Source organism: Rhinoraja longicauda, chromosome 24 (genome assembly GCF_053455715.1).
Source record: "Rhinoraja longicauda isolate Sanriku21f chromosome 24, sRhiLon1.1, whole genome shotgun sequence".
NCBI lineage: Eukaryota > Metazoa > Chordata > Chondrichthyes > Rajiformes > Arhynchobatidae > Rhinoraja > Rhinoraja longicauda.
In genome coordinates, this window is record NC_135976.1 from 10,674,300 (window position 1) to 10,697,222 (window position 22,923).

Consider the following 22,923-nt stretch of genomic DNA (forward strand, 5'->3'; position numbering starts at 1 on the left):
GGAGTCCAGAACCAGGGGCCACAGTTTAAGAATAAGGGGTAGGCCATTTAGAACAGAGATGAGGAAAAACTTTTTTAGTCAGAGAGTTGTGAATCTGTGGAATTCTCTGCCTCAGAAGGCAGTGGAGGCCAATTCTCTGAATACATTCAAGAGAGAGCTGGATAGAGCTCTTAAGGATAGCGGAGTCAGGGGGTATGGGGAGAAGGCAGGAACGGGGTACTGATTGAGAATGATCAGCCATGATCACATTGAATGGCGGTGCTGGCACGAAGGGCCGAATGGCCTACTCCTGCACCTATTGTCTATTGTCTATTGAATATGGTTTACATTTTAAAATTCACTGAGTTTTAAAATGCAGGGTAATCCTGAAGATTGGTAGCAAAGAAAATTGTTTCTGATTTCTACCAACTAGAGTTGTTGCGAGTCATGTTATTAACGGTGAAGAATACAGATGTGACAAGAAATTAAACCAATAGGTTTAGGTTTATTCTGAAGATAGACAACAAAATGCTGGAGTAACTCAGAGAGTCAGGCAGTATTTCTGGAGAAGAGGAACAGGTGACGTTTTGCGTCAAGACCCTTCTTCAGACCGTTCTCCCAGGTTGGAAATATCAAATCAGGGGAGAGGGAAACTAGAGGTATGAAAAGGTACAGGCATATTTTGTGTCTATCTTCAGTGTAAACGTGCATCTGCAGTTCTTTCCTACACAGGTCTAGGTTCATTATTGTCATGTGTACCGAGGCACAGTGAAAAGCTTTATTTTGCATGCTATCCAGTGAAATCATATAATAATATATCCAAAATACAATCAATCAAACTCATGTTCAATAGGTTGAGCAAAATAAAAAATATATAGTTCTCAGCATTGTAGAGAACCAGTCCAGAATGTATGAAGAAGGGTCTCGACCCAAAAAGGTCACCCATTCCTTCTCTCCAGAGATGCTGTCTGTCCCGCTGAGTTAATCCAGCATTTTGTGTCTATCTTCAGTCCAGAAACAAAGTCCAATGTCCATAATGGGGTAGAGGTGAATCCGACAGTAATCAGACAATAATGTAGACTGAAAGATTTGGTAAATACAGTTCTGATTCTTGAGTAGAGGAGTAGTCATAGAGGAATAAGGCACAGAAAGAGGCCCTTTGGTCCAACTCATCCATGTCGACCAGGAAGCCCATCCACCCACGTTTGCCCATGTTTGACCCATATCTCTCCACACTGATCTTATCCGTGTATCTATTCAAATGTCTTTTTTGTCTACCAGTATCCCAATAGGCAACTCTAGGTTAAATGATCATTCATTCATTCGTATTACTTGAAGAAATGTTGCTTCCATTTTACAAATGTGATTAGTTTGCCATTCAAAAAGGCTTGAGTTATTAGGAGAGGTGTCTTTTTTCCCCACAATGTAGGAACTTGAGGGGTGACCTTTATAGAGGAATATAAAATCATGAGGTGCATAAGTAAGGTGAATGCTTACAGTCTTTTTCAAGTTTAAAAATAGATGACCGATTTAAGGTAAGAGGGAAATCGTTCAAGCTGTGTGGGGTGCAATATTTTTACACTGGAAATGGTTGCTATCGGAAGCTGTAGACTCTGATGCAATAACTATGTTTAAAGAACATTTGGGCAGGTACACGAATAGAAAATGTTTAAAGGGATATGGGCCAAACGTAGGCAAATGGGATTAGCTTACATAGTTATCTTGGTCGTCTTAGATAGGTTGGGCCAGATTTTCTGTTGTGCAACTTTAGGGCTTGAAAGAATTAACTCACCTGTGTAACGTGTTGTGAGAACAGGTAATTTTTTCCCCTTCAGTTGGCATCAGGAACTGTTTCTGCATGTTAAAGTGGTGTTATTCACAATTTGTCACGAGTTATCTAGACTAATTTGTACCACAAATAAGTTTTAAGATAGGTATTTTAAAAAGAAAGTGACCATAACAACTTGCACCTTTAACATAGAGAAACATCATAGGGCCTTTAAGAGAGAAGTTTTAGATTTTGCGTTAAACACTGAGGTTTAATTGAGTTGCAAAAGAATAATAATTTATAACAAGTTATTCAAATACAAATATCACCTTTGGACAATACTGATTGAATTTAATGTTGCGTGTGTTCTGAGTGAAACACTGTAAAACATTATGTGACGGCTATTTTGAATGGACTTATCTCTGATGTAAAACTTGCCCTCCTGACCTCCTGTGTTGGTTTAATTCCCAGTATAGAATTGTACAACTTTTTAGTCCTTGTTTCTTTTTGCCAAAACCCAACAACACTGCCAGCCATTCCCGTGAAGATCATGGAGAATTGAGTTCAATGTTGCCTGGCTGAGAACGATATGGAAATTGGAAGGAATAGAGCAGAAGCACAGGAGTAACTGTTCTCCCATTTAACCAGATCACTTTCAGATTTTAATTTATTAATTGACACAATCTTAATAATCTTGGGATATTTCCAATACCCATGTATGACGAAATGATTCCCAATTCACCTGGGAACTGCCGAGCCCTAATGTTTAATAGTTTCAATAGTTACTTCATTGTTCTCATGTAACTGGATACAGTGAAATGCTTTGTTTTGCACACAATCTAGTAAAGAAAATCAAATTATAGATGAGCACAATTATACATGTAAAAGAGTGCAACGATAGTAGTGTAAATAAACAGTAAATCTCTTCTGAGCCAGTACACAAAGAGCTATTACATTTCTGGTGCAATCTTGTAGCTTTCAAGTATTAAGTTCTTAAAAATATCAAGTCTTATCTTGATCTTAAAGAGCTTGATAGAGCTCTTAAGGATAGCGGAGTCAGGGGGTATGGGGAGAAGGCAGGAACGGGGTACTGATTGAGAATGATCAGCCATGATCACATTGAATGGCGGTGCTGGCTCGAAGGGCCGAATAGCCTACTCCTGCACCTATTGTCTATTGTATATTGATCTTAAAGGTGGTGGTGCTGGATCAGGGATATCGGGGTCTTAGCCTCGCCCTTGTTCTCATCTTCTGCTATCTGCACTATCAAATACTTTACTTTCAATTTGAAAAGTCAGATCACTTCTTATGCTTCTACATTCAATGCTTTATGTGACTGCTCAATTCAATCTGCCCTCAGAATTTAATTATTTTAGCGTCTTTCTAATGATTTTCCGCTTTGCCTTCAAAGCCAATCGATCTTTCTTAAAGTGTGATATTGATTCCCCATGACTTGCTGTATGTACTGAAGCTGGCACCTAACATATCAACTGGTCTCTTTAAAATAGGGACAATTTAAAGCATCTTCTATTGCCATCGGATTCTAGATAATGATATTGCATGTTTAGAATTAATATAACGGAATTAATATTACTTAATGATAAACTGCTGGATACATAAACTACTGAAATTGAAGCAGATTATTAATGATTGATTTCAGGGTCTTTTAGATGTGATGAACTTGCTTTGTTTGATTGCTATTGCAATGGTTGTTACACAGCACAATGACAGCCGAGGAGCTGGCTAGCAATCCCAGCAGCAACAACAGCAGCCAGGACTCGCTGCACAAAGGTTCGAAGAAGAAAGGCATCAAATCATCTATAGGCCGTCTGTTTGGCAAAAAAGAGAAGGCGCGCCTGGGCCAACTGAGCAAGGAGATGGCATCCGTTCATGGTACGTGCAGCCAGTTTCCAGAAACCAAACTAACTCTCAAGGTATATTCAGTTTAGAGTCACAATGTCCAGGAATGAGTCGCTTCACCAACGATGAGCGTTTGTCGACACTAGGCCTGTACTCGCTGGAGTTTAGAGGAGTGAGGCGGGGAACTCATTGAAATGTGCCAAATAGTGAAAGGCTTGGACAGAGTGGATGTGGAGAGGATGTTTCTACTAATGGGAGAGTCTAGGACTAGCGGCCGTGGCCTCAGAATGAAAGGACCTTCTTTTAGGAAGGAGATGAGGGGACATTTCTTTAGTCAGAGGGTGGTGATTCTGTGGAATTCTTTGCCACAGAAGGCTGTGGGGGCCAAGTCAGTGGATATTTTTAAGGCAGAGATAGATAGATTCTTGATTAGCACAGGTGTCAGGGGTTATGGGGAGAAGGCAGGAGAATTGGGTTAGGAGAGATAGATAGATCAGCCATGATTGAATGGCGGAGTAGACTTGATGGGCTGAATGGCCTTATTATACTCCTATCACTTATAACATGATTAAATCCAAGCCAGCAAGGTGGCAGTGGTGTTCTGCTAGTCACTCAGAGTAAGGACGGGGAAGTCAGGCAGCCGGGTTTTGTGCTTCTGTTGGAAATGTTTCCAAGATGTCAGGTTTTGCTAGTGGGGCAAAGCCTGCCAGTACCCAAGGTTCACAAGTAAAATGTGGCTATTTGGGGAATGGGGCATGGGTGTGGCCAGAAATGTAAACCTCGCTGCTTTTGGAGGGAGAATGTACACATACACAAGCATGTATGTCTAAATTCTCCGGTGGCACACCGGTAGAGTTGCTGTCTTACAGAACAAGAGACCTGGGTCCGATCCTGACTGTGGGTGCTGCCTGTATGGAGTTTGTACATCCTCCCCGTGACCTGTGTGGGCTTTCTCCAGGTCCTCAGGTTTCCACCCACACTCCAAAATGCATACAGGTTTGTAGGTTAATTGGCTTGGTGTAATTGTAAATTGTCCCTCGTGTGTAGGATAGTGTTGGTGTGCAGGGATCGCTGGTCGGCACAGACTCGGTGGGCCGAAAAGGCCTGTTGCCGTGCTGCATCTCTAAACTAAACATGAATTGTTAATCTTCGGTTTAAACCAGCATCTGCAGTAGCTTCTTCCTACACATTGTTAATAATCTTAATGGTTATGCAGACGGGCTTGTTTGCACCGTGCTCACTGGTCCAATAACGTAAGAAAGCTAAGGTAAATTAAATGAAATCTCATCCTTCCAGTTAATCCACTGATATGCAACCACTATGTATAACCTTTGTCAAGCCAGCGTGTAACAAGAAAAGAAGTGAAGGATGACTGATTATTTCCTCATGTTTCCTATTTAATTAATAAAAGCAAGCTAGAAATCCGAAATGATAAATTCCATGAACACCAATAAAATGAGGGAAGCTAAAAATTCCGAGAACTCAGCATGGATAAACTTTACCCACAACGCCATGAATGAACTTTAGCAGCCAACCAAATCATTAATCAAATTGTACGGCAAACTATCTCAACTTTGCATTTAACTTCTACCTTTTATAAGCTATGCTTTTGCGTTTGACATGCTGAAGCTATTTTTAATTTTTCCATTTGATCATTGGTAACAAAATCACAGAAATATAACAAAAACTGACCATAGGTTTAATGATCATGTCATTCACTGATTCAGGTTTTCTTATGGTGATTTATGATCTGAAAATGGAGCTGGATTAAAGTGCCTTGGGTACCTGTACCAGGGAACATGGAGATCCCAATTAACTGGTCAAATTAAACATGGATATGTGAAACAGAAAATGTTTTTAAAAGTACGACTGGTGTTTTTTTTGGTATGTAACCAGTAGATTTGATAAGGAAGAACCACTGGATATGGTGTATCTGGGTTTCCATAAGGCCTTTGATGAAGTCCCACAAAAGAGGTGTATGCTATACGAGCAGAATTAGGCTATGCGCCCTTTCAAGTCTAGTCCACCATGCAATCATGGCTGATCTATCTTTCCCTCTCAATCCCATTCTCCTGCCTTCTCTCCATAACCTCTGACACAAGGGACATTCATGAATCTGTCAATCTCCAACTTAAAAATATCCATTGATTTGGCCTCCACAGCCTGTGTGGCAGTGAATTCCACATCCAGGACCCATTAGGAGGTTAATGGGATTGGTGCAGATATATTGGTGTGGACTGAAAATTAGTTGAGAGTATGAATGTGTGGATTTTTAGTTTAGTTTAGAGATACAGCGTTGAAACAGGCCCTTCGGCCCACCAAATCCATGCCGACCAATGATCACCCATGCACTGGTTCAATGTTATTCCAGTTTTGCATCCTACACACTAGGGACAATTTACAGAAGCCTATTAACCTACAACCTGCATGTCTTTGGAGTGTGGGAGGAAACCGGAGCTCCCAGGGAAAACAGGGAGAATGTACAAACTCCATACAAGCAGCACCAGTAGTCAGGATCAAAGCCGGGTCTCGAAGTGTAAGGCAGCAATTCTACTGTTACACTACTGAGCTGTCCTGTCGTTTCCATGGTGACAGGAGGTGATCAGTAGGGCATCAAAAGAAGTAACACTTGTCGCTGAATACATTTAAGAAGGACCTAGATGCAAAAAGGCATCAAGGGAAGGTGGGAAAGGAGGGAATATGGTATTGAGGTAGAGGACCAGCTATGATGTATCGAGTGGGGGAGCAAGCTCAAGCCCAAATGGCCTTCTCTTGTTCCTGTCTTTCTATATTTGCACATTTCCATGTTGAGCCGTTCGGACTGAACATTAAAGTGGCAGATGTGGGTTGTAGTGGAAGATCGAGGTCTTGGGCCTGATGGACTGTTTAGATTGGAACAACGGTGGCTTTTTACCACATTCATGTTAAATTGTTCACAGTTGAAATGTTTGCCCCTCGTGGGATGTAGGACACTTGTGCTTTTCTGCACCATGTTCTGCGCTGCCAGAGAAACAGACCTTGATTGGATTTTTGTGTGGGTGGAGGTGGGGGTTAATACATTTAAATTAACTTGGCTATTATCCTATTCAATGTTGAAGTTTTGAGTTGTCAAAATACATGCATAAGCGTCATTGAGTTCACCACTGGACTAAGGATTATGGTCCTGCTGTGACTCTAATGTTACAGGGCTAGGATTGTCAGCTCGCTCTCATCGTGTAGATGATCTGAATCTAGCCCAAGTCAAACTCTGAATTCACAGTGTAATATTTCTGATCCCCAATGCATTACACAGCATTGATCGCGATTATTTGGAAAACTTGTGCACATGGAAGATGTTAGAAACATAGAAACATGGAAAAGTAGTGCAGGAGTAGGCCATTCAGCCCTTCGAGCCAGCACCGCCATTCAATATGATCATGGCTGATCCTCCAAAATCAAACCTGCTGTTTCTCCATATCCCTTGATTCCTTTAGCCCTCAGAGCTAAATCTAACTCTCTCTTGAAAACTTCCAGTGAATTGGCCTTCAACAGAATCACAACTCTCTGGTTGAAGACGTTTTCCCTCATCTCAGTCCTAAATTGCCTACCCCTTATTCTTAAACCGTGACCCCTGGTTCTGGACTCCCTGAACATCGGGAGCATTCTTCCTGCATCTAGCCTGTCCAATCCTTTAAGATTTTTTTTAGGATTTGATGCCTTTCAGTGGATTGGCTCAGCAGGGCTCAAAGTCCAAAGCCCCACTTAGATTACCATTACAAGTTTGTAAATAACAGTGCAGTAAGCAAGAGGCACATTTCAGTGACAGAGAAAAGAACATTATTGGGAAAATTGTAAAGTGGTGTTCTGTTCTGCATCTTTGCCCATCAAGCTGCTAATCTACTGCTGGTAATATTTACAAAAGTATTTTTTAAATGAGTTGTTCATGTTGCATACAAATAAACCTGTATATTGTTTATTTCTCTCGCTTCTCACAGGATATGGATATTTTGGTAAGTCGTGGCAATTTAAATCATCCCAAGTTTTTCCAGCGTTTTCTGTGTGTTGATTACTCAAATGCTAAACATCCCATGGAGAGGAGAGGAGAGAGAGGTATTTCATTGAACTTTATACTGAGTTTCCCCTTTTGGAATAGATGGATAAAAATAAAGCGGGATTGCATAAAATTAATGAAAAACAGTGTATTTATAATGGGGTATAGCATAATCATTTTACTGGAATTAAAAGGTCTTGTAAAAGTAAGTTATAGTGGGGAAAATGCAACTGTGATTCACATCCAGTGAATCCACAAGAAGCCTTTACTTTGCAAACTTTGTTTGGGCCATGAATTAATTCTTTCTTTGCCCAGTGTTCTAATTTTCTTATAGTCTTCCTCCTCACTTTGTAAATCAAAGTGTGTAAAAATCCACCCAACCCTGTTCTGGATCGCTGCTAAAGTTGCTCTGGACTCATCTGGAAGTGGTTGAAATGGGCCACACGCCATTGGCATCTTATTTTGCGTTCTGACCACTGCTCGCCATCTTGCACTGACAACATGAGCAGAGAAGGGAACAGGCCAAATGAAAGTTGCGGGAGTGCATCTCCATCTTGTCCTTGTCAAAGAGCCATTGGTGCATCGGTATCTCAGGCTGCTGCAGTCCTTGAGTTTTGGTAACATCCTATATCTGGCTGCTGAGATAACCTGCTTCAAGCCGTTAGTAGATTTAGGAGTCCCAATTCCATTTTGTATCCAACGATAGGGACTTGGATTAAAATGGCAGTAGATCTTTGTCAATATTCACTTATTGTTAATCAGGTGGCATATTGGATGCAGAAATGACTATTCAGGACTCCCTTACTCTGGGAAAACTTGGAACACAAGCAGAACGAGACCGAAGATTAAAGAAAAAGTAAGTTTTGAGAAAAAATATTATCACCTTAAGATTGCTTCAAATAGAAATTGTATGATACTTATTTTCAGTAAAGGCAATGCAGTTCCTGCTTGGTTATTAGTGTTCCTGTCTAAATCCACCTCACTAAATTCCACATCTAACAGGGTAATCAAATATCCAGCTCTTCCATCTGAGCTAATGCCTATTATCAAGATGCGAGAGTTCTCAGCATCCCTGCTAATGCTCCTGCTCTTAGTCTTCCACCAATTCCCCTTTCATCCAAGTACTTGGATCTTAACGCTTTGTTTTTACACAGATGGGAACCAAGGTACTGTCTGTGTAGCCCAGTGAAATGGCTGCTTCAAAGCATTTTTCCATTGGCTGGTGCCTCAAGCATATCATGACTGAGGAATGCAGGGGCAGGGGTGGGTCTTTCATCCCCCTGGGCCCATCAAACTATTCATTCAGTGTAGAGTTTAGTTTAAGTTGCCAGTTCACCCAGAACCAGTTGCCATTAATTGAAGTAAATTTCACATTTTCATATCATCGGGTGGCACGGTGGCACGGTGGCACGGTGGCACGGTGGCACAGTGGCACAGTGGCACGGTGGCACGGTGGCACGGTGGCACAGTGGCACAGTGGTAGAGTTGCTGCCTTACAACACCAGAGACTGCGGGTGCTGTCTTTATGGAGTTTGCACTTTCTCCCGTGATCGTATTGGTTTTCTGAGATCTTTGGTTTCCTCCTACACTCCAAAGACATCCAGGTTTGTAGGTTAATTGACTTGGTATAAATGTAAATCGGCCCTAGTATGTGTAGGATAGTGTTAATGTGCGAGGATTGCTGGCCGGTGCCGAAGGGCCTGTTTTGGTGCTGTATCTCTAACCTAAACTAACCAAAATCTTTTGTTTCCTAACTTTACCTAACTAACATGCCTTTAAATTCTAGACTATTTGATTCTCACTTTGGTAGGTGTTCTTTTTTTATTCTTCCTTTATCCCCCACACATTGTAAATCTTACAATGGAAAAAATTCCACCCAACCTGGTGCAGAATCACTACCAATGTCCCTCTGGAATCATCTGGAATGAAGTAGCATGAGTCCTATGCTGCAGCCATCCTACTTTACTTTCTGACCACATCAAGCACTGATAACGTGACCATAATAGGTCAGATTGCAGTGCAACTTAATAGAAACTAAAATTTAAGTGGGACCTTTGAACAACTCTTTTTCATCATTTGACACAAAGTTAATTCCAAACACCACTTTTTGGTTTCAATTTTGCCTTTAATTTTGAGTTCTGGCCTGGTTTTCAGTTTGACACAGGTTATTGACTGGTTTTCATTACTCTGCACCTAAGATGCAGACTTAAGATGCGGAACTTAATCAATAAAAAGTGAGAAATATTGATGCTGAAATGTTCCAATCCAGATTTCAGTCAGACTTTTTTTTTCTCATAATTTTAAAGCTGCACTTGTTTTGACCATCTGAGCTGGTTGTCCACACTCGCTTATTAATAAGTTTATTTTATATAATTCCCTCTTCATTCTTCATTTTCCGTAGATGAACAGTTCTCGGAAATCCTCTTCACCAATTACATTTGTATTGGCACTTTTTTTTATTTCATGAAGGTGAAATTTCGATGTTGAGGTGTGATTTTTCTTACATTTAATATATATATCTATGAACTGTGACATATAATCAAGACACAACTATAGAATTATTTCTGCTCAGCGAGTGATTCAGATTGGAGACACTGTTTGACAGGTTAATTTCCTCCAAACTGCAATGATTCTGTACTCGTATCTTCATTAAATTTCTCAGTTTATATAATGCCCCACACATATCAAATATGCTGCATGTTTAACCTCATTGAATTAGGTGCTCAGTATGACTTGCATTCCCTATTTTAAATGACCTATGAATATGAATACCAATATTTATCCCAGAGTAGGAAGGAACTGCAGATGCTGGTTTACACTGAAGATGGACACAAAATGCTGGAGTAATTCAGTGGGACAGGCAACTTCTCTGGATAGAAGGAATGGGTGACGTTTCGGGTGAAGACCCTTCTACAGACTGAATTCTACATTTTTCTAAGCTTCGTTCCCTTTGATATCTCGTTTTCACACCTTACCCTTCCATATCTCTGTGTCTCCCTCACCCCTGACTCTCAATCTGAAGAAGGATCTCGACCCGATCTCGACCCGGACAGAGATGCTGCCTGTGCCGCTGAGTTACTCCAGCATTTTGTGTCTATCTACTTTACCATAAAGTATTTTGGTCCAGTGCTATATTCGTAAAACTGAACAGCACTCAGACCTAATATATACACACAAAACATATTAACATATACAAAGAGAAAACAAAGTGGTCAAAATTACCAGTATGAATCAGTATTAGGAAGATAAGGTAACTAGAATGACAATTCCTCTTTCCTTCAATGATACCACCCTATGTCAAAGGCAGTTATTTCACACAGAATTGGCCTTATCTTGTCCTCAAATCTCTTTGTATCTTTGAATAGCACCAGGCTTTTGGTTTTCGCAAACACATCGCCTCTCAATAGTTGTTTGACTTTTTATTTGAAAATTAAATCTGAGCTGCATTTGGATTTGCAAGTACGTAAATGTAGTGCTTCTATAAAGAACATCAAAATATTGAGCAGGGGAATTGTCATTGTACCATTTATATAAGGTGTAAGAATCACGCAACTGAAATCTGATATTTTTAGTTCTGCACCTTCAGCAGTTGATGACAGGAAGCAGCAGGCCGCCAGAGGCTGACTCCTTGTCATTAGAATATTATTTGCATACAGAATATAATGTGAGTGGGAATCACGACCTCTATTGCTGCAAGGCACACGTGAATTTTAACTGAGTCTCAGGTGAATGGATTATGCTGACAAATTTGAGTCTTTAGAGATACAGTGTGGAAACATTGTGGCGTCTGCGCCGACCAGCGATCACTCCATACAGGTGTGGGGACAGGTGTTGCATCTTCTGCAGTTGCTGGGGAAGGTACCTGGGGAGGGGGTAGTTTGGGTGGGAAGGGATGAGTTAACCAGGGAGTGGCGGAGGGAACGGTCTCAGCGGAAGGCGGAAAGGGGTGGAGATGGGAAAATGTGGCTCGTGGTGGAAATTTCCGGAGTATTATGTGTTGTATGCGACGGCTGGTGGGGTGGAAGGTAAGGACTTGGCGGACTCTGTCTCTGTTGCCACTCGGGAGTGTGAGCAAGGGCGGAGCTGTGGGGTACTGAGGAGACACGAGTGAGGGTCTCATCTACTCCCTAGTTAACTCATCCCTTCCCACCCAAACTACCCCCTCCCCAGGAACCTTCCCAAACAACCACAGAAGATGCAACACATGGCCTTATACCCCCTCCCTCGACTCTGTCCACTTTGTACTGAGAAGCTGCATGCATTTCACATCGGCAGCTAATCCATACATCTTCAAGCCCATGCACTGCAGTGAAAATACAGAGCATCCTGGCGGTTCAATGAAGTTGCATCTGTTAGCTCATCCATGCTAGATAATCGTTTAATCTAAAGCTGTTCCGTAACTTTGAACTGAGAAGCTGCATGCATTTTACATCTGGCCTCTTCAATTTACATCGCCATATATCTAGCACCACCCCATTCATTTATAATCATAAATCATAACATAACCTAAATCATGGCATAAATTATAAATCATAACATTCTAATCATAACATCATTAGATGCAGGAACAGAATTAGACCTTCGACCCATCGAGTCTGCTCCATCATAGAGTGATACAGCATGGAAACAAGCCCTTCGGCCCAACTTGCCCACACCAGCCAACATGTCCCATCTACAGTAATCCTGCATTTGGTCCAATAGAGTCATGGAGTGATTTGATCGTGGCTGACCTATTTTCCCTCTCAATCCTATTCTCCTGCCTTCTCCCCGTAACCTTTGATATTTGCAAAAAACATTTATTTTGTTTATTTTTCTTTATTTCATTTTATATCTATGCATTAGTGAATTAAAATAAATTCAATGGTGTTTAATTTGTTCATTAATCATTTTTTATTATTTTAATCAACTTTATCAGCTTTTAAGTGTATTAGATTATGAGAGAAATTAGAAGGCAATGAATGGAGAAGGTCTTTGAAAGTATAAGTCATCAAATACCATTGGGGGAAACAAGCCTGATAGCCTGGTCATCCCTTATGGTCCAATTAGTTTACAAGATGCTGGTGTGGCTGAGACTTTGTTGAGAGTTAGTGCAGTCGCAAAGCTTTACTGCTGGTGTGAGATGTGGGAGCAGGGAATCAATACACTCATTATCAACTACTTTTCTGGAATGATAGTCCAAAAATCAAAGCTGAGCTTTCCCGTTAGAAATAAATTATTAACATTTTTTCACTCTGTTCAGATATTTCCAGCCTGAATTAAATTTAGCAGGTCACGTGAACTGAGGCACAGTGTAAAGCTGTGCTTTGCATGCTTTCCAGTCAAATCAGATACTATACATCAATACAATCAAGCCGAACTAAACTACAATAGGTAGACCTGCAATGCAGAATACAGTTCTTAGCATTGTAGCACAACAGTTTCAGAGACAATGCGGACAATGGGATAAAAGTTGTAAATGAGCTTATGACAAGGACCATTTCAGAAGCCTGATAACAGAGCTGAAGAAGCTGTTCCTGAGTCTGGTGGAGTGTTTTTCAAGCTGCTGTATCGACTGCCTGGCCGGAGTGAGGCGCTTTACATTAGCTGTGGCATGAAGCAAAGAAACTCAAACGTTGAACATAATTGTAATTATTTCCAGGCATGAATTACTGGAGGATGCTCGGCGGAAAGGCATGCCATTTGCACAATGGGATGGAGCAACAGTGGTGTCATGGCTCGAGGTAAATGCCAGTAGATTTGTCAACCGTGCACACAAAATCATCTGATGGTGAAAATTAAGCACACAGATGTGTGCTGCTTCATATTTGTTTTGTGTCTCTCAATCTTCAGTTTTGCAGTAATAATCCTAACTCTGCATGTGGTCCAAGTTGCACTGTCTAACATCCTGAAAACTACATTAGGTTTGGAAAGTAAAAACAAAAAGGACGTTATGTCCATCTTTTTTTTTCAAAACCACTGGAAGATTTTGATATTTTCTGAAATATTTGTGGCCAGAATATCAATAGCAAAACTACTCGTCCCACTTGCAAGCAATCCCTTTGTTTGCTTCAAGTATCTATCCTTGATATTTCCTCTTCCGCATTTAAACATTGCTTCATGTTGTCATAATCTGTAAACATGGAGACTCAAAGATATGGGTGCAATTTTATCTTTCATCTCTCTTTGCTCCTATTGTTTCCATGATCTCAGTTCATCTTTCAAATATTGAGTTTTGTATTAATATAATTTTCTTAAGCTAAACATCGGAAAGACTAGAGCCATAGCCTTCAATTCTCAGCACATTCTCCGCACTCCCAATTAGACCTCATCTTCATCCCAGCCATATTCTCAGAGTGAATCATACTGGTGTCGGAGGTTATGGGGAGAAGACAGGAGAATAGGGTTAGGAGGGAGAGATAGATCAGCCATGATTGAATAGTGGAGTAGACTTGATGGGCCAAATGACCTAATTCTGCTCCTATAATCTTATGATTTTATTGAGTTACTCAGTCAATGGTCAATGGTTTCGTTATTGTCACATTTATCAGGTATAGTGAGATACATTTCTTGCATACATACAGCTCAGTAAGACTATCCCCATGCATAAGCTCAATCACCCCAGTTACTACAGTATGTACGGAACAGCCCACCAAGTCCATATGCAAGAGGCACCATTAGACAGTCCCAGCTGCAGATGGCCACAAAGGCCTGTTGCAGCCGTCGACTCCATTTTGGATGTCCTTAGTGTCCCTTAGCCCCAAGGGTTATTTCTGACTCCATATACTTACCAAGTGCAATTCATTGTTATTCATCTGCATTCCATATTAGGCCGACCACCACTGATGCCATTAATCACCTTACACAATGTTCAATTATTCAAATGTTTTCCTTGTTAGCCGACTATCATTCATGCTCCACAAACTCCCTGTGAAGCTCATCCTGCTGATTCTCTTCCTTGCATGTTTGTTATTTTCCAGCCTCTGTACCTTCGTACCTGAGATTAATAATTGATATCCTTGTTTAAGTCCTTCACAGAACTGCACCTTCCACCCTTCGAGACATCTCCTTCCCCAGCCGAATAAAAATTCTGCTCTTCTCACTACTAACTTCACAGTCTTAGATTCCAAATGCAAGATTATAACTATTTTTGCATCATCCCCCAGCACCCTGCTTTGACCATTGATCAGCCATGCATCCCACATGCTGGAAATCCTCCATATCTCCACCTTATCTTTCTAGAAAACACTCTTTAAAACCAACTAATTGTCAACATTTTTGGTCAACCCACCTCTAATCTAAGAATCATAGAGTCATAGAGTGATACAGTGTAGAAAGAGGCCCTTCAGCCCAACTTGCCAACACCGGCCAATATATGTCCCAGCTACACTTGTTCCACCTGCCCGCGTTTGGTCAATATCCCTCCAAACCTATCCTATCCATGTACCTGTCTAACTGTTTCTTATATGTTGGGATAGTCCCTGCCTTAACTACCTCCCCTGGCAGTTACTTCCATGCACTCACAACCCTTTGGGTGAAAAGGTTACCCCTCAGATTCCTATTACATCTTTTCCACTTCACCTGTAAACCTATGTCCTCTGGTCCTCGATTCACCTACTCTGGCCAAGAGACTGTGCATCTAATCCGTTATTTGCCAGAAGCCTCCCTTCATCTTCATGTTTATGTTTTCTGCAATACCATTGCATTTCAAAAGTAAATCACAATTTTTGTGATTTGGTTTCTTGTCCAACAGGGCTTCTCAATTTCCTGTTGGTTAACTTAACCCCGTGGGACTGCAGTTCACAAACGAGCCACTTAGCACTGCACCAGAAACTCAACTAAACAGGATTATTTGGATGGAAAGTCCTAGTGGGAAGTGCTGTTCTTGGCAGCCGACTTCATGTAATTTGGTTTTATGCCCACATTTACCATGAAAATAATCTTCATCAAAGCCATCCGCCACGTTTTCATTGGCGGTTTGCAATAGAATAGAACAGGTTGTTTAAAGAAAGTCAAGGGTGTTTTATTGTGTAACGTCCCGAAATAGAACAATTAAATTCTTCCTTGCAGCAACAGCACAACAGATTGTAAATGCAGTATTCAATAGATAACAAAGTAAACAAACAAAAATAAAAGTTCCATAAATTAAAAAAACCGACATAGTGGAAAAATAAAACAAAATGCCCAAGTCCGTAGTGTAACACAGGCAGTCTGTAGTTTAGTTGGAGTTCGTTATGTTCTATTGATTAGTACAGGTGTCAGGGGTTATGGGGAGAAGGCAGGAGAATGGGGTTAGGAGGGAGAGATAGATCAGCCATGATTATAAGACAATAACTGCAGATGCTGGTACAGATGTCAACTTATTTACATCAGCGAAACCAAGCGCAGGCTCGGCGATCGCTTCGCTCAACACCTGCGCTCGGTCCGCGTTGGCCAAACTGGTCTCCCAGTGGCCGAGCACTTCAACTCCCCCTCCCATTCCCAGTCTGACCTTTCTGTCATGGGCCTCCTCCAGTGCCATAGTGAGGCCCACTGGAAATTGGAGGAACAGCACCTCATATTTCGCCTGGGCAGCTTGCAGCCCAGTGGTATGAACATCGACTACCCCCACTTTAGATAGTTCCTCTATCCCTCTCTTCCCCTTCCCCTTCCCAGATCTCCCTCTATCTTCCTGTCTCCACCTATATCCTTCCTTTGTCCCGCCCCCTGACATCAGTCTGAAGAAGGGTCTCGACCCGAAACGTCACCCATTCCTTCTCTCCTGAGATGCTGCCTGACCTGCTGAGTTACTCCAGCATTTTGTGAATAAATACCTCCGATCAGCCATGATTGAATGGCGGAATAGACTTGATGGGCCAAGTGGCCTAATTCTGCTCCTATCACTTATGACCTTATGACCTATAGCAGGATAGTTGTTGGGAACAAGCTGTTACTGAAACGGGATATTACAGGTTTCAGGCTTCTTCCCAATGGCAGAAGTGAAATGAGAGCGTGGCTAGGGTGGTGTGGGTCCTTGATGATGCTGGCTGCCTTTTTGAGGCAGCATCTCCGAAAGATCCTTTTGATGGTGGGGAGGTCAGTACCCGTGATGGACCAGGCAGTGTTCACCACTTTCTGTAATCTCCTTCGTTCCGGGGCATTCAAAGCAGGCCATGATGCAACCAGTCAGTGTGCCCTCAACTGCACACCTGAAGAGGGTATTCATTGACGTACCGATGAAGGAAATGTGCGCCGTATTTATAAGCGAGTAGTAATTTTCATTTTCTGTGTTTGCTGTAATGCTGACCAGCTGTGGGTGGGAATGCCAGCCTGGTACGTGGCAGCCTGCCGAGCCAATGTGAAGAGTGGTGCTATCATGTCGGCTTTGTCCGACACGGAGATACAGAGGGAGATCGGAATCAGCAATCCACTTCATCGACTGAAGCTGAGACTGGCCATACAAGAGATGGTGTCACTAACAAGTCCGTCAGCTCCAACAACGTCAAGAACGGTGAGATCATGCCGTTAAATGTGTTTCAAAAGTATTTGTGCAAATACTTGGAAGTGTGCTTGGATAAAATGAAGTGGGTTGAATTAAAAATGTCCTCCAATGGACAGGGATGTTAGAATTTAATCAAAAATGTCTGTGCACTAGGGCATAAGGAGAAGCAGCTTTAGTTTTTAAGATTTGTAATGACCGACTGGAGGTTAACAAATCCAACTGCTGCCCGATAAAATTTAACTAGCATTCCGTAACCTCCCATTTAATATTATTGAATTGCTAATCTTTATTGGAAGTATGCCTCAGTAATTAACCACATGAGACTGGAAAGCAATAAACTACAATGATGTTGAAATGGTAATGGTGAACTTTACTGGATTTCTCAATGAAGATTACCAATGCTGAATAGAACTGCTTGCACTGGGATAGTGACAGTGGAGAAATGAAGAGTGGTTGATAGAAAGTGAAGATATATTAATAGTGAACTCAAAGATGCCATGGATTTTTAGTTTGCTGTTACATAGAGTTATTGAATGTAACACAACGCAGTGTTATAAATACATAGCAATGTCAAATAGAGCAAATATTTAAATTGTCAAGGAAATAGTAAATGCAACTGAGATAACTAAGGAATCTGAAAGGTCATGAAGTGAGTTTACCGATGACTTTGAAGGCGTGTTCAACTCTGCTGTCAGTCATGAAGCAATCCAATGCAAGAGGGTAACAATTAAATGAAAAATAATTATTAAAAAATGTATGACAATGGAGTGACTTTAAATCTTCAACACTCTTGGAACTATATTCAAAATGCTTTCAGGAGATGTAAATGTTTCTTCATTATCGATATGAAAATAGCTAGAATAATCCAATATTATAAGATGGATGGGTTATTTCTTAACAATTGGAAATAAAACTGAAAAACAATCCCAGTTGAAGTTTACAAATATAACAAAATGTTATTAGTGGATTAGTGTTATTAAAATTTAGTCAAATGATCTCCTAGCTACATACACATCTTGGCAGGATGGTGAAAGTGCTATAAATAAGCTTGTGGTTCATGATGTCATCTTTCCATTGCATTGAATTTATAATGCACACAGGAGCTTAATATGCTTCTATTTATAATACATTCAAACTCTTTATCCCTGTGTAATTATTAACACGAGAGAAGAAATATAAAGGACAGCTGATACTTGCAAATCAACAGGACACATTTGGACAGGTAACGTGGATAGGACAGGTTTAGAGAGATATGGGCCAAACGCAGGCAGGTGGGACTAGTATAGATGGGACATGTTGGTCGGTGTGGGGAAGTTGGGCTGAACTGCCTATTTCCAGGCTGTATGACTCTATGACCAGTAGTTTTAAAGTCCATCCATTCTAAGATAAATGCTGAGTTCTAAACTGTGATTGAGTAATCATTCCACTGTATTGTCTAATCAGATTATGTAGATAGAGGAATAGTTTTAAAGACTTAGGCACATGAGTCATATGCATGTGATGCCAATTGAATGTCTCTGTGATCCATGGATTCTGAAGTCCATAGTGGTGTAAGGTTTGGTCTTTGGACAAGTCTGTACTGCCGAGCACAGCTGCCATAAGTAGTACAGGTGTGTGTTGTGGAACAGCATTTATTAGAGCATCAAGAGAGAGCTAGATAGAGCTCTTAAGGATAGCAGAGTCAGGGGGTATGGGGAGAAGGCAGGAACGGGGTACTGATTGAGAATGATCAGCCATGATCACATTGAATGGTGGTGCTGGCTCAAAGGGCTGAATGGCCTACTGCACCTATTGTCTATTGTCTATTGTCTGTTGTCAATCAACTGAAGCCATAATGAGCCTAATATTGGAAGTCAGAGGTTATGGGGAGAAGCCAGGAGAATGGGGTTAGGAGGGAGAGAGAGATCAGCCATGATTGAATGGCAGAGTAGACTTGATGGGCCAAATGGTTTAATTCTACTCCTATCACATGATTATGATCTTTATCAATTGAAGAAGGTGAATTTTTGAGCTGGTTTGTGTTATCAATAGATGGCACCTGTGCTAGACTATTACGGTTTCTTCTTGATGATTTGCTCAATTACTTATCACTTAGCGACCAGAAATACAAGTAAAAATAGTGTTTCCATTTGAAGGAAGGTGTGGTTCCATTTGAAGGAAGAAGTGTAAATAGATTTTATAAAAAACTGACTGACTGTGTAGTCTTACAGTCTAATTAAAGTTGAGAAAAGAAAACACAGAAGAAGGAGCAGCTTTCACTTACGGAGTGATATATCGGGGGTGAGGTGAAGGCAAGCTTCAACTGATATTATGCTGTCTCTATTCAGTAGTGCTGAAGAAAATTGAATTGTTTAAAATCATTTTTGCAACAAAAACCCATTGTGGTACCCTCAAAGTAAGATCCAAGTTTCCTTTTTTCAATGCAGAAAGTTCTGACGGCATTTTCATCTGTTACACCTAGCTGCTTTGCGTGATTGACTAAGGTTTTCTCATTCCTGCCAATCAGGATGTATAAAACAAACCACATAAATTGCTTATGATCAGTCTGAAGAAGGGTCTCGACCCGAAACGCCCCTCATTCCTTCTCTCCAGAGATGCTGCCTGTCCCGCTGAGTTACTCCAGCATTTTGTGCCCATCTTCAATTTAAACCAGCATCTGGAGTTCCTTCCTACACCCATAAATCACTTGTTTTACTAAATTGCTATGGAGAACCTCCGCTGTGCTGTTGTGGTGCTGTGGAGCATTTGGAGCTGTGGAGAAATGCTTTGGGGGGATAAAGTTGAGGGATCTGAATGCATCATTCGAGGTCTGGGGAAAGTGCATCTTCTCAGGTTAGATCGTGAAGGATTCGCACTGTTGAAGTCTGCAGTCCAAATTCTTGATTTTTGTGTCTAATTGCAGAAGGGACAGAGTATGAATGGGTCCCCAAAATGCTTTATCTGCATGGTTTTGTGGTATTTATTATGGTAGTGACCGTGTGGGGGAAGTGTGTTTTCAATGACCTGTCTCTTGCTTTACTTCATCCTTTTATGTCATGCTTTTCTCCTCTAAACTGGACTGTCCTTGTGCTGTTTGGGCCTTTCATATAGTCCTCTGGAAATGTCTGGGTGACTCATGAGGAAATGGAAAACCTGGCGGCATCAGCAAAAACGGTTAGTCTATCCCTATCTAACTTCGATGCACCATTTAGAATAAATGTGTCTCTGCGATCATTTTCATTTAATTCTTTTTCAAACTCTTATCCTTTATCTAATTGACATTTTATCACCAACAAGTAATGAATGAATGCTTCTTGCTAACAGGCACTTTAATTGTTTTATGATGATGCATCTTCTTCCATTTGTGAAGAACTTTGTGAGTTGAATATCCTGATATTCATAGTGAGAGCATGTTGAATTTTAGAAACATAGAAAGCATCACTGATTGAATAAACATGTCTGCAAATAGTATATTGATGGAGGTTTGTGTTGGTGTGTGAAAGTCAAATGTTTTCCAAATAAAGTGAAACATATTATTAAAAGCATCATCAATAATTATTGGTTGAGGAGTAGAGTTTGATGAAGCCAGAGAGATAGTCATCTGCCTTTTATCATTTCCTGGTGCAGGATCCTAGTACAATATATAGAGAAATATTTAACAACTCCACAAGCAAACATCATTGAGTCAACTACATCTCCAGTTTGTCCATAAAAAAATGAATTGTATTCAACATGCACATCTGCTTAATAATTATTTGTATTAAGTTGCTAGATATATTGGGCACTATATATCTTTTACTTTACTGTTTAGATCATCCCAGTTATCCCTTTTGTGTCAATTGATAGCCATAAATTTAGGAATGAATCCAGTTACAACATTACAATGAGTCATAAACAACATGGCAAAAGGACATTTGGCCCACCACACCCACGATGAGCAGTGGGCACTCATCCATATTAATCCTATCTTCCAGAACTTGGTCTGTATCCCTCGAGACCAGAGTACTACAATATGCTCATTTCGCCACCTAAATGTTGTGCTTCCATCACTCTCTCAGACTGTGTATTCCATGTACTCATTCTCTGGATGAAAAAGGTCAAAATCTCTTACCACTTACTCTGAATCTGTGTCCTCTAGTTTTATCTACCTCTTATAAGGGAAACAGATTTTACAATCTATCCCATCTATACCCTCATAATTTTATATATCTCAATCACGTCTCCTCTTAACATCCTCCTCTCCAGTCCCTCCTCATAACTGAAAGGCAACATCTTGGTGAATCTCCTCTGCATCCTCTCCTGTGCCACCACATCCATCCAATCTGCCCGTTATAAAGGTGATCTCAGCATTCACTGTAAACCCTGACGATAGGCTGCCAGCCAGTTGCCCATCAGTCAAGAAGGGCGGGTATAGGAAACTGGATTGTTATGTTCTAGATGCTATTGTGGAGTTAAAGTGTTCATAAGTTCTTAATTGATAGGAGCAGAATCAGGCCATTTAAGTCTACTCCACCATTCAATCATGGCCGATATATCGAAGATAGACACAAAATGCTGGAGTAACTCAGCAGGACAGGCAACATCTCTGTATAGAAGGAATGGGTGACGTTTTGGGTCGAGATTCTTCTTCAGGTCTGAGCCCATTCCCTCCTTCAGAAGGAACCCATTCCTTCTATCCAGAGATGCTGCCTGTCCCGCTGAGTTACTCCAGCATGTTGTGTCTATCTTCGGTGTAAACCAGCAACTGCAGTTCCTTCCTACACACGGCTGATATATATCTCCCTCTTAACCCCATTCTCCCTGTTCTCCCCATAACCCCTGACACCCTTACTAATCAAGTGTGTAGCGGTGGCAGGGTGAGAGGATGTGTACTCTGTATCAAACCCAAGCATCTATTTTAATTGGGTGTTATTGCAGACAACACTGTTGATTGTTTGAGGTCATTACCAAAATGACCGCAATTAAATAATTTTAAATGATTTTTGTTCAAAACAAGATGGAAGTGGAACTTTTCACGACAGGCATTCAGTGCTTGTCACTTTTCATCGTGGCTTTCTGCACAGCACTTCGTTTTTTGCAACTGTAATTTATTTTACTGTAATTGCATAAGTAATTTTACTACTTGCTCTGCATATTCATTTGCAGGCTCAGTGTTTTTTTGTATGTAAATGTTATAGATCAAGAATATGAAGGGGCATTTACAGTGAGTGTTACTTTAAACAAAGTGTCTAATTATTAACTTGATGCAGATTTCCATAACAGAAAGTCATTTAATATGTTCAGGCAACATAGACTTTTATAGTTTTTGAGTTTCATTCATATAACGCATAGTAAATCAAGCTTTTCAGACTGAAGAAGGATCTCGATCCGAAAGGTTACCCATTCCTTCTTTCCCGCTGAGTTACTCCAGCATTTTGTGTCCAGCTGTTTATGTTGCCTGTGAGGGTCTCTGTTGTAAACCTGGCTATAAATTTAACTGCAATGCAGTGAACTTCCTTTGAAATTATCAAAGTACTTCTTAATAAGTTCGACTGTATACAGTTAAATATGTTGTCCAGCTGAGCAGTTTTAACTTATGGAGATCTTGCTGTGTACTGTTAAACAATTCACTTTACTTTCTGCTTTCAGTTCCTTACATATTTTGTTATCCACTATTTTAACCCCATGTGTTCCAGTTTTACAATATTTGGACAAGTACATGGATAGTCATGGTGTAGAGGAATACTGTATGGGCCAAACGCGGGCTGGTGGGACTAGTGTAGATGCAGCATCTTGGTCGGCATTGGCAAGTTGGGCCGAAGGGCCTGTTTCCGTGCTGTATGACTCTCTGACTAAATGTTGAACATGTAG

At 40.8% G+C, this 22,923-nt stretch overlaps 1 protein-coding gene across 9 annotated transcripts in view; it reads left to right on the top strand.

Moving 5' to 3' along the window:
• ppfia4 (PTPRF interacting protein alpha 4) overlaps window positions 1-22,923 on the top strand; it is a 461,362-nt gene that overhangs the window by 409,234 nt on the left and 29,205 nt on the right. For all 9 annotated transcript variants that reach the window (XR_013548847.1, XM_078420653.1, XM_078420654.1 and 6 more), the window contains 6 exons: window positions 3,468-3,640; window positions 7,582-7,596; window positions 8,400-8,493; window positions 13,276-13,357; window positions 16,903-17,103; window positions 20,185-20,247. Coding sequence is in view for 8 of the 9 variants with exons in the window: in XM_078420653.1 (XP_078276779.1) it covers window positions 3,468-3,640; window positions 7,582-7,596; window positions 8,400-8,493; window positions 13,276-13,357; window positions 16,903-17,103; window positions 20,185-20,247 (628 nt within the window). In the remaining variant the exon portion in view is untranslated. The remainder of the gene's footprint in view (window positions 1-3,467; window positions 3,641-7,581; window positions 7,597-8,399; window positions 8,494-13,275; window positions 13,358-16,902; window positions 17,104-20,184; window positions 20,248-22,923) is intronic.